Below are 15,769 nucleotides of genomic sequence, written 5' to 3' on the forward strand. Positions count from 1 at the left end.
TTGGCCTAAAGTCAGCTCCCAGAATATTCACGAAGTGCTTACCTCCTATTGCAGCCTTTCTCATGAGAAAACATCAAGTATTCCCATACTTAGACGACTGGCTGATAAAAGCAGGCACCTATGCGGCAGCATGCAGGTCAAGAAAGTGCGTTGCCTTGCTCAGCAGCTTAGGCCTGACTATCAGCTGGGAAAAATCCAAACCTCACCCATCACGCATGATCACTTTTCTAGGGGAAAAACTGGACACTCAATCCACTATGGCCTGCCCCACTGTGGAAAGACAACAGAAATTGCTATCTCTAGCAAAATCAATAAAAGAAAAGAATACATCCCCATTAAGAAAGTCCTTAATGGGGATGATGTCCTCATGCATACCTCTAGTTCCTCTCTGCAGACTCAAAATGCACCCCCTGTAAGAGCAGATCAATCTGCAATGGCTCCAGGTTTCAGGAAGCTTCGAAGATCAGATACAAATTACTCCAGCAATCACCAAGGCTCTGGTGGTCTCAGAAACATAATCTTTCTATTGGTCTATCTTTTCTTCATCGCCCAGCACTGTGGACAATCACCACAGGTGCCTCTCTGGAGGGTTGGGGAGCGGTTTTACAAGGCCTACAGATAAGTGGCAAGTGGCCATTGGAGTTGCAAACTATGCACATCAATCTGCTAAAGCTCAAAACGGGCTTTTCAGAGTGTTTCCACCATTGAGACCTCCTCCTCCCTCCTGGAATTTAAATATTGTACTCGCGCAATTTATGAAGCAGCCTTTTGAGCCAGTCCATAGAGCTTCTACGAAATTCCTTTTCTGGAAAGTCGCCCTCCTTGTTGCCCTGACAACCAGGCGAGTCAGTGAGATACAAGCACTTTCCATATAGGAGCCATTTTTTACAGATTAAAAGGAATAGAATAATCTTGCGCACTAATCCGCATTTCATTCCAAAGGTCCCTTCGGATTTTCATTTGAATGATCCCTTAGTTTTCAGGACATTCTTTCCAAATCCTACTACTCCAGCGGAGCGAGCATTACATTCTTTAGACCAGTGGTTCCCAACCTTTTCACATCTGTGGACCCCCACTTTATCATTACTGGAACCCGGGGACCCCCACTGAATCATTATTGGAATCCTGGGACCCCTTCTAAGCCATTACTGAAAGCTGGGGACCGAATCTGTTAATTTTAGTTAATTTTCTGAGCAGTTGCGGACCCCCTAAGGAGGCTTTGCGGACCCCCAGGGGTCCACGGACCACAGGTTGGGAACCACTGCTTTAGACATTAAAAGATGCATCAAATTCTATTTAGACAGGACTAAACCATTTCGCAAAACCAACCAACTGTTTGTGGCTTTCAGCGCGCCCAAACGGGGTCAACCGCTCTCTAAACAGAGCATTTCTGGATGGATCTCTTCAGCAAACCAATTTTGCCATCAGGCGGCGGGCAAGCCACTGCAAACATCTGTGCGTGCGCACTCAACGTGGGCAGTTTCCTCTTCAGCAGCGCTGTTTGCAGGTGTACCGTTTCAAGACATTTGTAGAGCAGCAACTTGGAAAAGCTGCCGTACTTTTACTAGACATTACTGCTTGGAAGCATTATCTCAGGGAGAGGTAGCGGTGGAACAAGCAGTCCTCAATAATCTTTTCCAGTGAAGGTGGGCTACATCTTTCATCCCACCATCCTAATTTCAGGTATGCACATTGCGTATAACAAAGACTTTTGAAATGCATGCTAAATTCTCATTACAGGGCTGCCTATAGTGCCCACCTCCCCGGAGCAGCTCACCTTCACCTCTCTTTTCTCTTACATTTTATACACTTAGAAAATTTGAGGTGCTGGAGCTTCTCTCAGGAAGGTTTTAAAAGGTGGTGTCGCCTGATTGGTGGACCCTGAAGTTTGGTCCTTTTTTTCTTATAATGACTCTGATAGAGTGTTAAACTGAGAGGCCTAAGGGCCTTTAGGTTTAAACCTCTGTTAATACTATGTGGTTAAATATACAGAGGGCTCCCATCTCAACAACGGGGAATGATTCAAGCATGTGAATCTATGAAAGATTCCAATACTGGAGAACTAAAGTTACAGGTAAGTAACTAATTTTCTTCTATTCAGTGGAACACATCATTCGGGTGAAAGACATTCCACAGGGGAGGGGACTGTTTGCAGAACGCAATATCTGAGCCACGATGAGCGGCATGTTTGCATTGGTAATTCAGAGTAATAGAGGAGAGAGAGAAAACTGTGGGATGTCATGGGAGGGATAGTCCAAGAAAATATCATACCAAGGACCGCTGGAGTTGTTCACTTCAAAGTCACTATGTAACGCCTCGGAGGCCGTAGCTTTAACTTTACCCTGAGGTGAAGCGACAATTTTAGTAAATAAAAAAACACACCGGTATATGCCCCTTTGTGAGCCGTCTCCACAACGTGTTTCGAGCCCGCTGCACTTCAAGGTAAATTTCACGATGGACCAGCTTTTCAAGGACCTATCACTACACTTTGAAAGGCAGACAGTTTAGATGCTTGCATATATTGCAGGTGATGCCAACAATAAAAACAAACTGTTATTGTGCGGCATGACACAAGATGTGCGGAAAGAGACTAAGAGATATAAAAAACAAAAAAGAACGAGTTCACGCTCTGAACGCTTGGAGCGCTATGGCAGGTAAGGAGATGGAGCACAGACAAACGCAGACCGCCACAGGGAAATGAAAAGAAATAAAAACAAGTTTGCGATGTGAGCTACATGGCTGCCACAGAGCGCAAACAAAAGAAACACGTAGTTCGTCCACGCTGAACTATATCAGCACCAGAAATACGTGCATAGCGTAACGTTCTCCTGCTGCCCATCATCCACTAAGAGCACTAAGTTCCAAATATTTTCTTGCATAAATGTTTCACTGGTATGTGGGTGAAATAATGTGCATGCATGCCATCAAGGGAGAAAGAAGCAGGGCTTCTCCTTGACTGTTGCTGATTTGTGATCTCCAACACTAAATGCTATCCACAGCTTCAAATCATACCTTTTCAAATCTTAGATATTAAGCTCTGGAATAAACGGAAAAATGGGAATGCAGTGCTATTTGGATTGTCCATTAAATAAATCACAGACCTTGCTCTCTACTGTGGAACGTTAAGGCCCTCATTACAACCCTGGCGGACGGCGGTAATTTGGGGAAAGGTACTGCTAACAAGCTGGTGGTATCTTTTCCCAAATTATGACATTGGCGGTTAGGCTCGAGCCAAACCGCCAATGAACCACTCCATCCGCCAAGGTGGTAATGGCCGTTGGGCTGGAGACTTCGGTCTCCAGGCAGGCGGCCATCACAATCCCACCCTCGTGATTATGACCCCGCATCCCACCATGGTTTTCGTGGTAAGCATACCGCCACGAAAACCATGGTGGTAGGCACTATCAGTGCCAGGGAATCCCTCCCCGGACACTGATAAGGGTCTCCAGCTCCCAAGAGTCCTCCCCCGCCCTTCCCCTCCCTCTCCCGCACATTTACACACCCACTCGCGCACTCATACACACATGAATACCCACATCCACCTGCGCATGCACACATACATACCCACACCACAACACACACTAACATACATTGTCTCACACGCATTCACAACACAAAACATACATGTACACTCACATTGTCATTCACGCACGCATTCCACGCGACTCACACCCGCATGCACGCATACAAACACAGACACAACCCCCCACCACACAACAGTCCCCCACTCCCACCCCCTCTCCTGTCCGAGATCCCAACTTACCTTCTTGCAGGGGGTGGTCCGGCAGGAGACGGGACGCAGCACAGCTGCCAGCAGCAAAACACCACCAGGCCGTATCATGAAACATGATATGGTAGGTGGTGTTTTGCTGGCGTAGTGCTGCTGCTGGCAGCAGCGCCACCCTACCGCCATCCGCTGCCATGACCGTTGACGGTATTCCGACAGCCTTCTGGCAGAATTCCATCTACGGTCATAATGCAGGAGGGCGGCTGGTAGCCATGGCGATGGTATGTTGGCGCCAATGTCATTATGAGGGCCTAAATGTACAGTGGGTGTCTGGTTGAAAACCTGAAGCTGACCTCTCTAATTAGAGGTTGTGTATTATTTTGAAGTTTGGGCAATATTCACTTATAAAATAAAATGTCATCCATTTAACTTAATGATTTTCAGCTCCTTCTTTTCTTCCCTTCTGTAAGATGTCTGGTTCACACACGGGATGAAGTACCCGTATTCACTCTGATTTTAGAAAAAACATGGTGCCCAGCACAGCAGCAGGCTAAAAATAAATGAGCTAGTGCACTGATAGTATGATATCATTAGTTGTATTCTCTATGAAATGTAAAATTAGTCTCTGAGATATTATACTGACACGCTGTCTAACTGCTCCATAATGCCAATATTAGCTTTGATGCAGGGTCAGTGTTTATTGGCCTCCCTTCCTTTCCATGGCCCTGAATGACAATCCTACACATGAGAGCAAAGATTTCACCAGGCACTTCCCAAATAAAAGCATTCTTGGCTTGGTAGTTGGATTTAATGGCCCTGAGTCAGGTCTGCTCTCTGTGTGTCAGCTTTTCTTGTTGTGAGCCAAGAACGAAAAATACAATAGTAACCTTTGATGTAAACGGGAGAGAGTCCGAAATTGTGCGATCCTAGATTTGTCTAATTTCACAGAGCCTCTTTTTTCTTTATTATCACATTTTAGCGCACTTTTAAATACTTGAGTTTAGGATGTGCGCTGTACAAGCACCTCTTATGTTTGATTTAATAGACTATGATGTTGCACCAGCCATAGTTAGAATCTATGCCACATTTTGGGTTTATATGACTACTTACTTGCCCCTTAGTTCATGAATGGTGTTGTCATTGTGGAGGAAGTCACTGATTTGAAAAAAAAAAAATGCTTTCGCATGGTAAAGAATACACTTTTTTGAATGATGAAGGGATTGTGTAATTTTTCTACATTATACATGCCAAGTATTCAGGGCTTGGCTTGTGCATGGACTTGTGCATGGACTTCTAGAATCCAGTCAGACCCATGGTCCGGCTGTGACTCAGCTTGCCCTATTAATTTGTTTGGTCGCCCTCTATCATCATTCGGGGTTAGTACACATTGGGCTCTCAGTTATTTGATAAAATGATCTGTAAAAGGTGATTCTTTTTTAGCTTTTCTCTCCTAATGTGCTTAGGGATGTACTCTAAAAATAAAACCTGTGAGGTTTGCACTCTGTGGTTCCTGTACTAGACAGGTGTCTGTGACAGACCCCTATTTGGCTTTCCTCTGGTGCCTGGAGCTAGGCCACGACTCATAGCTCTGCCCTGACTGCTTCACCATGAGTCCAAAGGCAGTTGAGCGTTCCCTGAAGCTTCTAGTCACCCAGCACCAGTCAATCCAGTTCCTGGTCATGCGAAAGAAACTTCGCCTGTTCATGGAGCCTTTCCTGGCACTCGTCATTGTGCTCATTTTTGGGTAAGTCGCACAAGAAATGTAAAAATCTGAAGTGCGCTTGACTTTACCACTCTGATCCAAGTCTTCGGATAAGGCGCAGTAATGACAATACTTATCTAGGCCCTGCTACCACCCATCAGCCGCTGAGCCTCAGTCTGGGTGTGCTCCACGCCTCCCAGAATTTTCCAGAGCCGGAGCGACCCATGTCCAATTAAGAGTTTTATGAGGTCATGTACCTCATAATTGGGCTGGGCGACCTCCTTTGGATCGCCTTCAGGCCCCACAGGTTCAGCAGGTGCCTTCACTCGATTCCGGCCTGCCGGTCTGCCCTCAGTGCCAGTCTGGCCTTGTGGATTCACTAATGCATCCAGATGGGCTCTGGTCACAAAACCCCAGCCTTCCCCAGAGCTTAGTCCATTAACCTAATAAAAATATCTGACGACTGCAGAAAGAGTAGCTCATAGCAGTTAGATAAACATTTGATTCCCAAACAAAGAAGAATCAAAAGCCCAAATATGTCTGAATAACGTGGAGACGACAAAAAATGTGCAGTGAACAACAGTAGTGTAGAGGGCCGTGTGGTGCCATATAAAATAACACTCGCACTCAATGGTTAGTGGTGCTGGGGAGAACTGCGTCAGCACAGCTCCCGACTTTGTTATATACCCTCGGTTCAGCGCGGAACAGGATACAATGTATGGGAGAGTCCGGATGGCTCTCTACATCCCTCCTATGTTTTACTTCACACAGATGAGTAAAGGAATACACACACTATAACACAACCAACTAAAAGAATCCAATACTGGAGTGCTTGACGCTTAAATAAAACAAAAAAAAAGAAAATATGAACACAAAATGTCAATGGACACAGGGCCCTCAGGTATCACGCACCCGGCCAGTTAGTAGTGGCCGGTTGGTCACCCTGGACCCTTAGTAGTTCTACAACATCCAACGTGAGACCCTCCGAGATCTGGCTGACATCCAGCTCCAACGAGATATCTCCTTTACCAGCCCAGAGTATAGACAAAATCTCTTAGCTGGCTGTTCGGCACAGGGTTGGGGTGCAGATGATATCTCCCCCCTCTCGTGAGTGATCCTTCTTGACCAACGTTTTCGCACAGTGAATCGCATGCACTGTACACCGCTACCGGAGTACTCTCCGTCCCCCCATCTTCACCCAGAGCTGTGGCCACCGATTCGTCGATCTCTCCTTCCTCTCCAGATGGGAATGAGGCTCCTGCTCTCCTGAAGTGTGACACATTCCAGGTAACCCTCTGCCTACCTCGGGCTGCCGTTATCATGGCACCTCTAATGCTGCTGATCTTCCACGGTTCAGGCTCAAAAGGTGTTTGAAACTTTCCTCCTGGCCGGCGACTCTTTACTACCACCACATCTCCTTCCTGAAAATCTCTAAATCTACTTTGCCGTTTTTCAGTAGCTTTTTGGTTTGTGAGCTCTCGGCGACGTTGGGTGGCTTCGATATCTAGTTCTGGCGCCACCCACTGGGGACCAGCCGGGATACAGTCCTGAGGCGGAACTTTGAACATCAACGCAGCAGGTGCACACCCAGTAGTACTATGGGGTGTCTGGCGATAGGCACTCAAAAATTGTTGCAGACATTGTTCACTATCTTCTCGTTGTTCAACACCTATTCTGAGGGCTCGGTTTAGAGTTCGCATGAACCTCTCAACGTCCCCATTAGCCTGAGGCCAGTAGGGCATGACTTTGCGATGATGTATGGCCAGCCCATCCAGGTAAGACCGGAACTCTTGTCCGTGAAATGGTGGCCCATTATCTCTCCTGACCTCATCAGGGAGCCCAAACATGGCGAATGCCTTTTGAAGTACTGGCTTTACATTCTCGAATGACATAGATGACACAACATCGACAACAGGGAATTTTGTGCATGAGTCAATGTGGACTACAGTCAGCCGCACATCCGGGAAACTTCCAAAATCCATGCTGACTTTTGCCCATGGCATCTGACCAGCCGGCTCAGTGATAACTGGGCAGCTGGGGGGTTCTCCAGATGTGATGACGCATGAATGACACTTCCCCACCAAATCGTCAACCTGACTGTCCATGCCAGGGAACCACACCTTTGCTCGCAACCTCGCCTTGGTTTTTGCAGCACCTTGATGACCCTGATGTGCTAGCTCCACCACTCGAGCCCACAGACTCTGAGGCAGTACAATTCTCCTGCCCCGAAGAACCAGTCCTTGACTATCCATTGACAACTCGTCGCGCACTCTCCACATCCCCTGCATCGCTGCCTTGTATTCATGGTTGGACACTTTTGTCTTTTCCAGGAAATGCTTCCACTTTCTGTGATCCAACGCTTCCTTGACTTGGTTCAATACCACATCCGCTTTGGTAGCATTCAACATGTCTATTACACAAAGGGCATTGGGGCACGCAGATTGCACGACCATGTTGACAAACACTTCAGTGCTCTCCTCATCTTGCTCTTGGAAATCATCAGTCGTTAGTGGGGATGGGTGACGAGATTAGTCAGCTGGGCTGTTCACCCCTGGTCGATAGACTACGGTAAATCGGTATGGCTGAAGCAGAACAGTCCACCGCTCTATTCGGGGAGGCGCCAGACGCGGACTTCCGGCGAATAGTGAGACTAGAGGCTTATGATCAGTCACCACTTGAAATTCTTGTCCATATAGATACAAATGAAAATGTTTGCACGCCCAACGAATCGCTAAAGCTTCCCGCTCTATCTGGGCATATCATGTTTCAACTGAAGACAACGCCATGTAGGCGTACGCAACCAGATCCCACTCCTGCTGGTTCTGTTCCTGGAGAAGAACGGCACCAAGGCCAACTGGACTTGCGTCAACTACCACCTCGGTACGTCGGCGAGGGTTGAAGTAGGCCATGGTTGACTTATCCAGCAATGCTGTTTTGATGGCATTAAACGCCTTGTCTACTTCTGTGCTCCATTCCCACCGGGCCCCTCCTTTGGTGAGCTGTCTGAGGGGTTCCGCCATTGTAGTAAGTTGCGGGATGAACCTTCCGCAATACGTCGCCATGCCCAGGAAACTTCTTACCTCCGTGGGATTTTTAGGAGTCGGTGCTTGACGAATAGCATCAGCTTTACGCGGGTCCACATGTAGACCATCTTTGGAGAAGACATAGCCAAAGAACTCCACCGACGTTTGATAAAACGCACACTTCTTCTTGTGGAGTGTTAGCCTGGCCTCTGCTAACCGCTGAAGCGTGGCCCTGAGATGGCGATGATGTTCCTCTCTGGTTTTTGAGTGTATGAGGATGTCATCACTTAAATTGATCACTCCCGGCAGGCCTGACAGCGTCTCTCTGATTGCATTCTGGAATACCTCTGCTGCCGAGGATACCCCAAAGCTCAGCCTTTTATACCGCCGGAGCTCCACGTGCGTTGAGAATGTGGTAATGTTCCTGCTATCGGGATCCAACTCCAGCTGATGATACCCAGCATTGAGGTCCAATTTCGAGAACCACTGCGCCCCATTCAGGTCTGCTATAATGTCATCCATCGTGGGTGTTATATGTCTCTCCCTCCGGATGGCCTTGTTGGGTATGCGCATGTCAACGCAGAGGCGGATGGCTCCTGGCTGCTTGGGCTTTGGTGCTATCACCAAAGGTGAAACCCACGGTGTTGGTCCCTCCACCTTCTCTATCACTCCCAGGTCTTCAAGCATTTGTAACTCTTTTTCCACTGCCGACCGCAAGTGGAACGGTACACGTCGGTGTCTTAGGGCGACTGGAGTGACACCTGAGTCTATGTGCAGTTTGATGCTTTTACCTTTGAGTCGTCCCAACCCTTTGAAGAGCTGCGGAAACTCGCTGATGAGATGTTCAACATGGGAGTCATATACTTGTTGTGCGAAAAATACCAACTCCAGCTCTTCCGCTGTGTGACACCCCAACAGGGTGCCGCGGTCTCCGGTCACCACGTAGAACTTTGCTTGTGTCGATACTTGTCCACTAGTTACTGCCACTTCCACCGTGCCCTTTAGAGGAAGCGGCTCTCTGCCTCCGTAATTGTATATCTTGGTGGTAGTTGGGGTAAGCGACGGGGTAGGGGTCAACTGTCGAAATAGGGTGTCATCCATTACGTTGACTGATGCTCCTGTATCTATGAGCACTGTTGCAGACTTGCCGTTGATCTGTATGTTGCTCATGGGTGGCGGTCGCTTCTTTTGTTGTCTCCCACCAGTAAATCAGATTACAAAGATGTCTTCGTCCTCGTCTTCCTCAAAGACTGGGATTCCTTGGGCCATATTTTCTCTGGAGTCATCAGTTTCTTTGATTACACTCTTGACCTTGGCGTCCTTCCCTTTCTGGTCTCCTTGCCTGCCTCTCCCTGACTTGCACACTTTCGCAAAGTGATTATTTTTGCTGCATCTATTGCATGTTTTTCCTTTCGCCAGGCACCCCATTGTTGTTTTGTGTTCATACCCGCAGCTTCCGCATGTGTGTTCACCCGGCCTAAACGAGTTCGGCCTGCATGCTTGCGATTGTCGGGTTTGAATGGCGTCTATCTGTTCTTCCTTCACCTGGACTGGACGTGTGGTTGAAGCAGCAGCCAATGATTGTCCTCTCACTGCCGCCATGGCGTCCGCCCGGACCGCTGATAGTTTGTGTGAACGTGCGAGAACCAGGATGTCTTCGAGGGAGATGCCTTGCTGGCGTAAGGTGAGCTTCCTCAATACATTTGACCGGCACCCCTGAATAATCTGTGCTCTAATCTCCTCTTGTTGATTGAGCCCTACACACGAGCTTGCTAACTTCCTCAGACATGCATAAAACATGTCCACTGACTCGACATCCGTTTGTTGCGCCTGTCGGAGTTTAAAACGTTCATAATTTGAGTTCAGCTGTGGATCAAAATGTTTATTTAGGGCTTCAACTGCTGCATTGAAATCCGACTTCTCTCCTGTGTCTGGGAGTGAATCAAATAGCTCTTGCAGCTCGTCTCCTCTCATCAGTAGAATGAGGGATCTGCGCACTTCCCCATCTGTTTCTCTAGTGGCGCATAAATAGTTTTCTAAGCGATTTAACCATAGGCGCCATCTTGAGGCTGCTGTGGCCGGTTCAATCAGTTGACTAAATGGGGGCAGCGCAGTGACTGAGGAGTGAGCACTGGCGCCTACCTGCACGGGCAGCTGGGGATTTTCCTGTGGTGGCACACTCATTGTACCTTGTCTTGTGGGGTCACTTTGCTGCTGGTTACCTTCTTGTCGTCCCTTACTTTCCCAATACGGTTTTCACAAGCTATTTGTGTGCCTTTCAAAAAAAAAAAAAAAAATGTCCTTTGTTAGGGTGGTTTAAGGCTGTTCCTATATGTCTTGTCTTTGAAGAGGCTATTTTATGTTGCTTTGTCACCAAAAATGTTTTTTTTTTCACGTGAGACTTCTTTACAACTATTCATGTGTGACTTCTTTCTTTTTTTTTTTTTTCTTTGTTTTGTGCTGGTTTTTTCTTTTTCTCTCTCTGGGGCACCTCCCCCACGTTTCCGTTCCTTACTAATCTGGAGCTCCAGCCCCTCCGGCTCCGTGCCGCGCTCCCTCCACCACGGAACGCAGCCTGAGCTCCCTGTTGCCATTGCGGCAACGGGGTGTGCGCGTGTGCCTTTGAGTGCGCACCTCCCCACGTGGTATTTCAGGGCCTCAGTCCTATGCGCTGAGTTGAGCGCTGGAGGCAGGACTGCTCTAACCTTCTTTTTTTTTTCTTCACTGGCCACGGCGGGACACCACGAGGCACGGGCACCCAGCCAGCTGAAGTGAGGCAGCGACCACCCTCGCTGGGCTGCTCTTGTCGACCGTGGAGGTGGGGCTCACCTTACCAGTACGACGCACGACGAGCCCCCCCGTCCCGATACTCCTGGGCTGGTTTACTGCTTTTCCACAAAGGTCTGGACAGTGCGGCACGGGATTGCCGTGGCTTCCGAGCTCCTTCCGGTCAGCGCCACTCACCTGCTCATGTGTTTGTCGTGCGACGCAGGGTTTCAAAGGCCCGCTCGTCGCCAATGTAGAGGGCCGTGTGGTACCATATAAAATAACACTCGCACTCAATGGTTAGTGGTGCTGGGGAGAACTGCGTCAGCGCAGCTCCCGACTTTATTATATACCCTTGGTTCCGCGCTCCGCCCGGACGCGCGGAACCGGATACAATGTTTGGGAGAGTCCGGATGGCTCTCTACAAGTAGTAGTAATATTTTCCAAAGTACGTTACTTCTTTGTCTCAGTTGCAGTGCAAAGTGATGGCTTGCCACAGAGAATTAATGTGTTACATCACAAATGTTGCTTTGCACGCTAGGTGTTCTGGTTAATACCGAGGGATAATCAAGCAAATAAATAATGGGAATTGGAAGAAGATTATTAGGGTGACTGTAATCTGGTCATGCTTGCCTGCATCATAGTGTTGTATCTTTTTGACATCTGATTAATTGACCAGTTTGAATGGGGAGTGAGAAAGCAGTCATTTGGGGGCCTAAACGTTTCAAATATAAATTTGGTTTCATTATAATATGCAGTTTAGATGTTGTTACCCAGCTCTTAAAATGAATCAACCTGATCTACTTAGTGGACTTAAATTGTAACTGTAAATAGCTCATAGTAGTGACATAACTGACCAATGCATTTTTTTTTTAGTAAATCAGGCCCATATTTTTACAGTGAACACTTTCACTAAATCTGTCTTTTTTCATTGCAGCATGTGAAGAGGGAGAAGCATTGGTAAGTTTTAAATAAGTTATTCGATTTTGTTAATGTTATGGCCTATAAATATTATACTCGAGCAATTGTTTTCATGCCTCTCCTGCATTATACAAATATTATTTGTTCTATTTCTTTAATGTATGCCCAGTACATGGGAGAGGTTCTGGTAATAGTTTGGTGTAATACTGATACTTTTCACATGACTAGCAATTTTATTAAAGCCTAACAATGTGAACTACTGTCAGTGAAGAAATCTAGAAAGGCTAGGTGCCACAGATTCCATGTCTCGTCAAACCTGCATACCTAACAGGTTAGGAAATAACAAAAGTTGATGTGTATAGAGGAGGTTTACTTTGTGGAGAAAAATGTTGGAGAATGGCGGGAGCACCAGTAAGTAGTCTGGGGGCATAAAAGGTTAATTTTGTGTCTCTAGGCTATACCTGCCAGTGTCAGTGGAACCACTATAGAAGAAGTTAAGTGGGCAGGAGAGTGTTCGTCCTACTTTCAGAAACTCTTGCTGTCCTTAGCCCCATGGATGTTTAGCAGTGCTCGAACAGCCTCCTTGCACTTGCCCACTCTACAGAAATGCTGTCCTATGAGACCGTCACAGGCTCTGTGCCAGCAACCTCCTGAACCATCTCCCCACACACACATTTCCTTCAATAATCCCATTATTAGTAGTGTGCTGGTGGGGCAGTAATAGATCAAGGGGTGTATTGTGCTCCATTCTTCCCCTTATCCACAGAAGTGGTGGAAAGAAATTGCTGGGTTTGAGTTTTGATTTTGCTTGTTTAAGCGGAAATCCTAGATCAGACAGTAGGGTATTTGTTGTAGGAAATTATAGCAATACCTTTTCCTGGAGGCATCTTTCAAGAATTGGTTGTCCAGATGAGGACATACATGCAGCCCCTGGAAATGTAGATGAATGGCCACCCTCCTACCCTTGATAAAATTCACATCCTTTATGAAACTCAGGACTGTTCTACTACAACCATGCAGTCATTAATGTTATGGTTCCAGATAACCATGTGACGTGTATGATATATGGTCAAGTGGAGGAGGCACAGGATTTAGAGGCACTCCATCTCTTTGTGTGATCAGGTGTCAGACTGAGCAGGGGTGTGTACTAGCACCCTCCCAGAGAGGAGGCTAATCAGGTGACTCTCAAGCTGTCCTGTACCTGCAGCATCCGAACGGCCACCCACAGGCTTTCTTGAGTGCCAGAAAGGGGCCCTGTTACATCATGAAGGTCCAGGGAACCTGTCAGTTCGAGCACGGCTGCTTCCCGGGGCTCTCCTTATGATGGCCTGCCGGTAAGTGGCACCTGTGTATATAAGATTGTGGCTGAGGCTGCTTAGACATGATAGTGGCCGAGTCCTGGAGTGCCACACAAAGGATTGTGATGTGGCAGCCGCCTGCTGGGTGTTCGCATCCTGGTAAAGGTGCAGAACGACATCTCACCCATTGCCGGCTTGGGTGCTACCTCCTTTTGTGGGCAGTGGCACAGTATCACTGCTGGGGCTGACTCTGTTCACCCCACTGAGGAGCTGCCCTGCTGGAACGTGAGCCGATCCTGATCTACTATGGTTGAGCAGCGGAAAGGATCGGCAACCCTGTACATGGTGTGGTGCTCAAATTAGGTAAAAGGATCTGTTGCATACAGGGCCCAGATAGATTGCTAGACGATGCTGTTCTCTCTTCATACAGACATGACTTAGGAGTGCTTCTGGTGGGCATAAAACTGCTGGGGAGTCCATTATATGCCCACATTGAGAAGCATGAACCACATTGAGGCGATGACTTACCACTGCCACATTCAGAGTGAAATGGGTAATGTCTACACTGTAAACTGTGTTGGAGCTTGGCGGGGGGCCCTGGAATACTTTGAGTCGTGGTCAATGGAATCTTGGTCGCACACTGGTAATGTGAGATCGAGCCAAAACCCACCCTGGCTCTTGTGATTGACCCCACCTTGTTCTAGAATGTATTAGTTGGTGTCCCACCAGTCTCCTGAAAGCATTACAATCACAAATTGCTCACTCGGACCTTTGTTAGATGCAGCAGGAGTGGTTGGCCATTTGACCCATATAGTTGTACCCCACCCACTGTTCGGAATTCGCAATTGGTAGTGCTTTAATCTTTTTTCCTTCCGAGTCCTTACCGTGCATGCCCTGGAACAATGGGGAGGACCAAAAAACATAGGGACAAACATATTAGCAGTAACAGGACGTGTGCTAGAAAGCACTTAAATCAACTCCGGCTTTTGATTAACAGATGTCTGCGAACAAACTTCACGCTATTTTAGAGACCATAAGCTCCAGCAGAGACATGCTGAATAGTAAGGTTGACACACTAGTGGCCATAGGTTTGCTAAGGAATGACCAAAGAAGAATGTCGGAACGTGTAACTAAAGTGGAGGAGACGGTGGTGGAGCTCACCCTAACAATGATAGACATTAGGCAGCAACTGACATCCAGGACTGTAAAGGCTCAACGGCTGGAAAATTGATAAATGATCAATAATACCATGCCAGGATAGTTGGACTGTCCAAAAACATAGATGGAAACTCCATGGTCTTCTTTCTGGATGATTGGCTGCACGAAACATTGTTGCTGGAAGACCTCTTTAAGTTTTGCACGCTCTAATCGGCTTATAGAGTACCTGCTTTGGCCACCAAAAGTAGCACCCCATCACGGCCTGTGGTGACAAGACTGTTACGTTTTGAGTACAGGGACTATCTCCTTCGGCAAGATCTGCTCAGCCTTCCATAGTGGTAAATTCAAAGGTACCCATATGCCGAGGCTACTTGATACTAGTCCAATTTCAGTGCAAGTTGTTCATGGATGCAAAGAAGCACTTATGTGAGTGTGGCTTGATATTATACCACGTTGTTTCTAGGCCGCCTCAGGGTTCTGGTTAAAAGAAAGTTGCTTTTCGTCCCTCACTCTGCTAAGCCTTGTACATGGATTGACAGCTGTGATTCTGGGGATCCGGACAGCATGATGGAGGGATCCAGCAAACCCCAAGCGCGCAAAAGACAGTGTTTGAGACGATCAAGGGGAGCACAGCCCACAAGGCTCCAGGTAGAAGCAGAGAAAGAGTGAGTCGTGGCAGCAAGCCTGAGTAACTTTAGCAGATTGCTGGCAGCGTGGTGCAACACGAACGAGGGCTGTGCCTCTGGAGACCCTGACACGGATGTCACGCTGCTAAAGTAATCAGCAGTGTGGCGGACGAAATATTATAAGACTGTAATAATTGCATATCTCAGTGGGCATGCATCTTTTATACACTCCGAGTGGTCCGGATTGCTTTATATCATTTTCATGTGTAGTGTTGTGGGATGGATTGAGTTGGGGCAGCTGGCCACAAAGGACTTTGGTGACTCCATATCCCATCACATACCCCACCCCTCTACCCAAAAACATAGCATCTACTAGTAAGTTCTACATGGGGTATGCCGGCGATGTGGAGATAGTTTTGTTGCTTATTAGTTTTCACAGGATGGGTCACCATCTCAGTTCTGGGAGGGTTAAGCTGGGGGAAACATTCAGTTGCTGTTTTTGTTCTAAGTTTGTTGAGTGTTGTATGTTCATACTGGAGAGGTGGGAA

General features: G+C 47.4%; 1 protein-coding gene across 3 annotated transcripts in view; it reads left to right on the plus strand.

The window, feature by feature from the left end:
* Window positions 1-15,769, plus strand: part of NAP1L4 (nucleosome assembly protein 1 like 4) — a 597,513-nt gene that overhangs the window by 425,395 nt on the left and 156,349 nt on the right. For all 3 annotated transcript variants that reach the window (XR_011201382.1, XM_069223015.1, XM_069223016.1), the window contains exon 11: window positions 12,156-12,178. Coding sequence is in view for 2 of the 3 variants with exons in the window: in XM_069223015.1 (XP_069079116.1) it covers window positions 12,156-12,178 (23 nt within the window). In the remaining variant the exon portion in view is untranslated. The remainder of the gene's footprint in view (window positions 1-12,155; window positions 12,179-15,769) is intronic.

The sequence above is a fragment of the Pleurodeles waltl genome, chromosome 3_1 (assembly GCF_031143425.1).
Source record: "Pleurodeles waltl isolate 20211129_DDA chromosome 3_1, aPleWal1.hap1.20221129, whole genome shotgun sequence".
In the NCBI taxonomy this organism is placed as follows: domain Eukaryota; kingdom Metazoa; phylum Chordata; class Amphibia; order Caudata; family Salamandridae; genus Pleurodeles; species Pleurodeles waltl.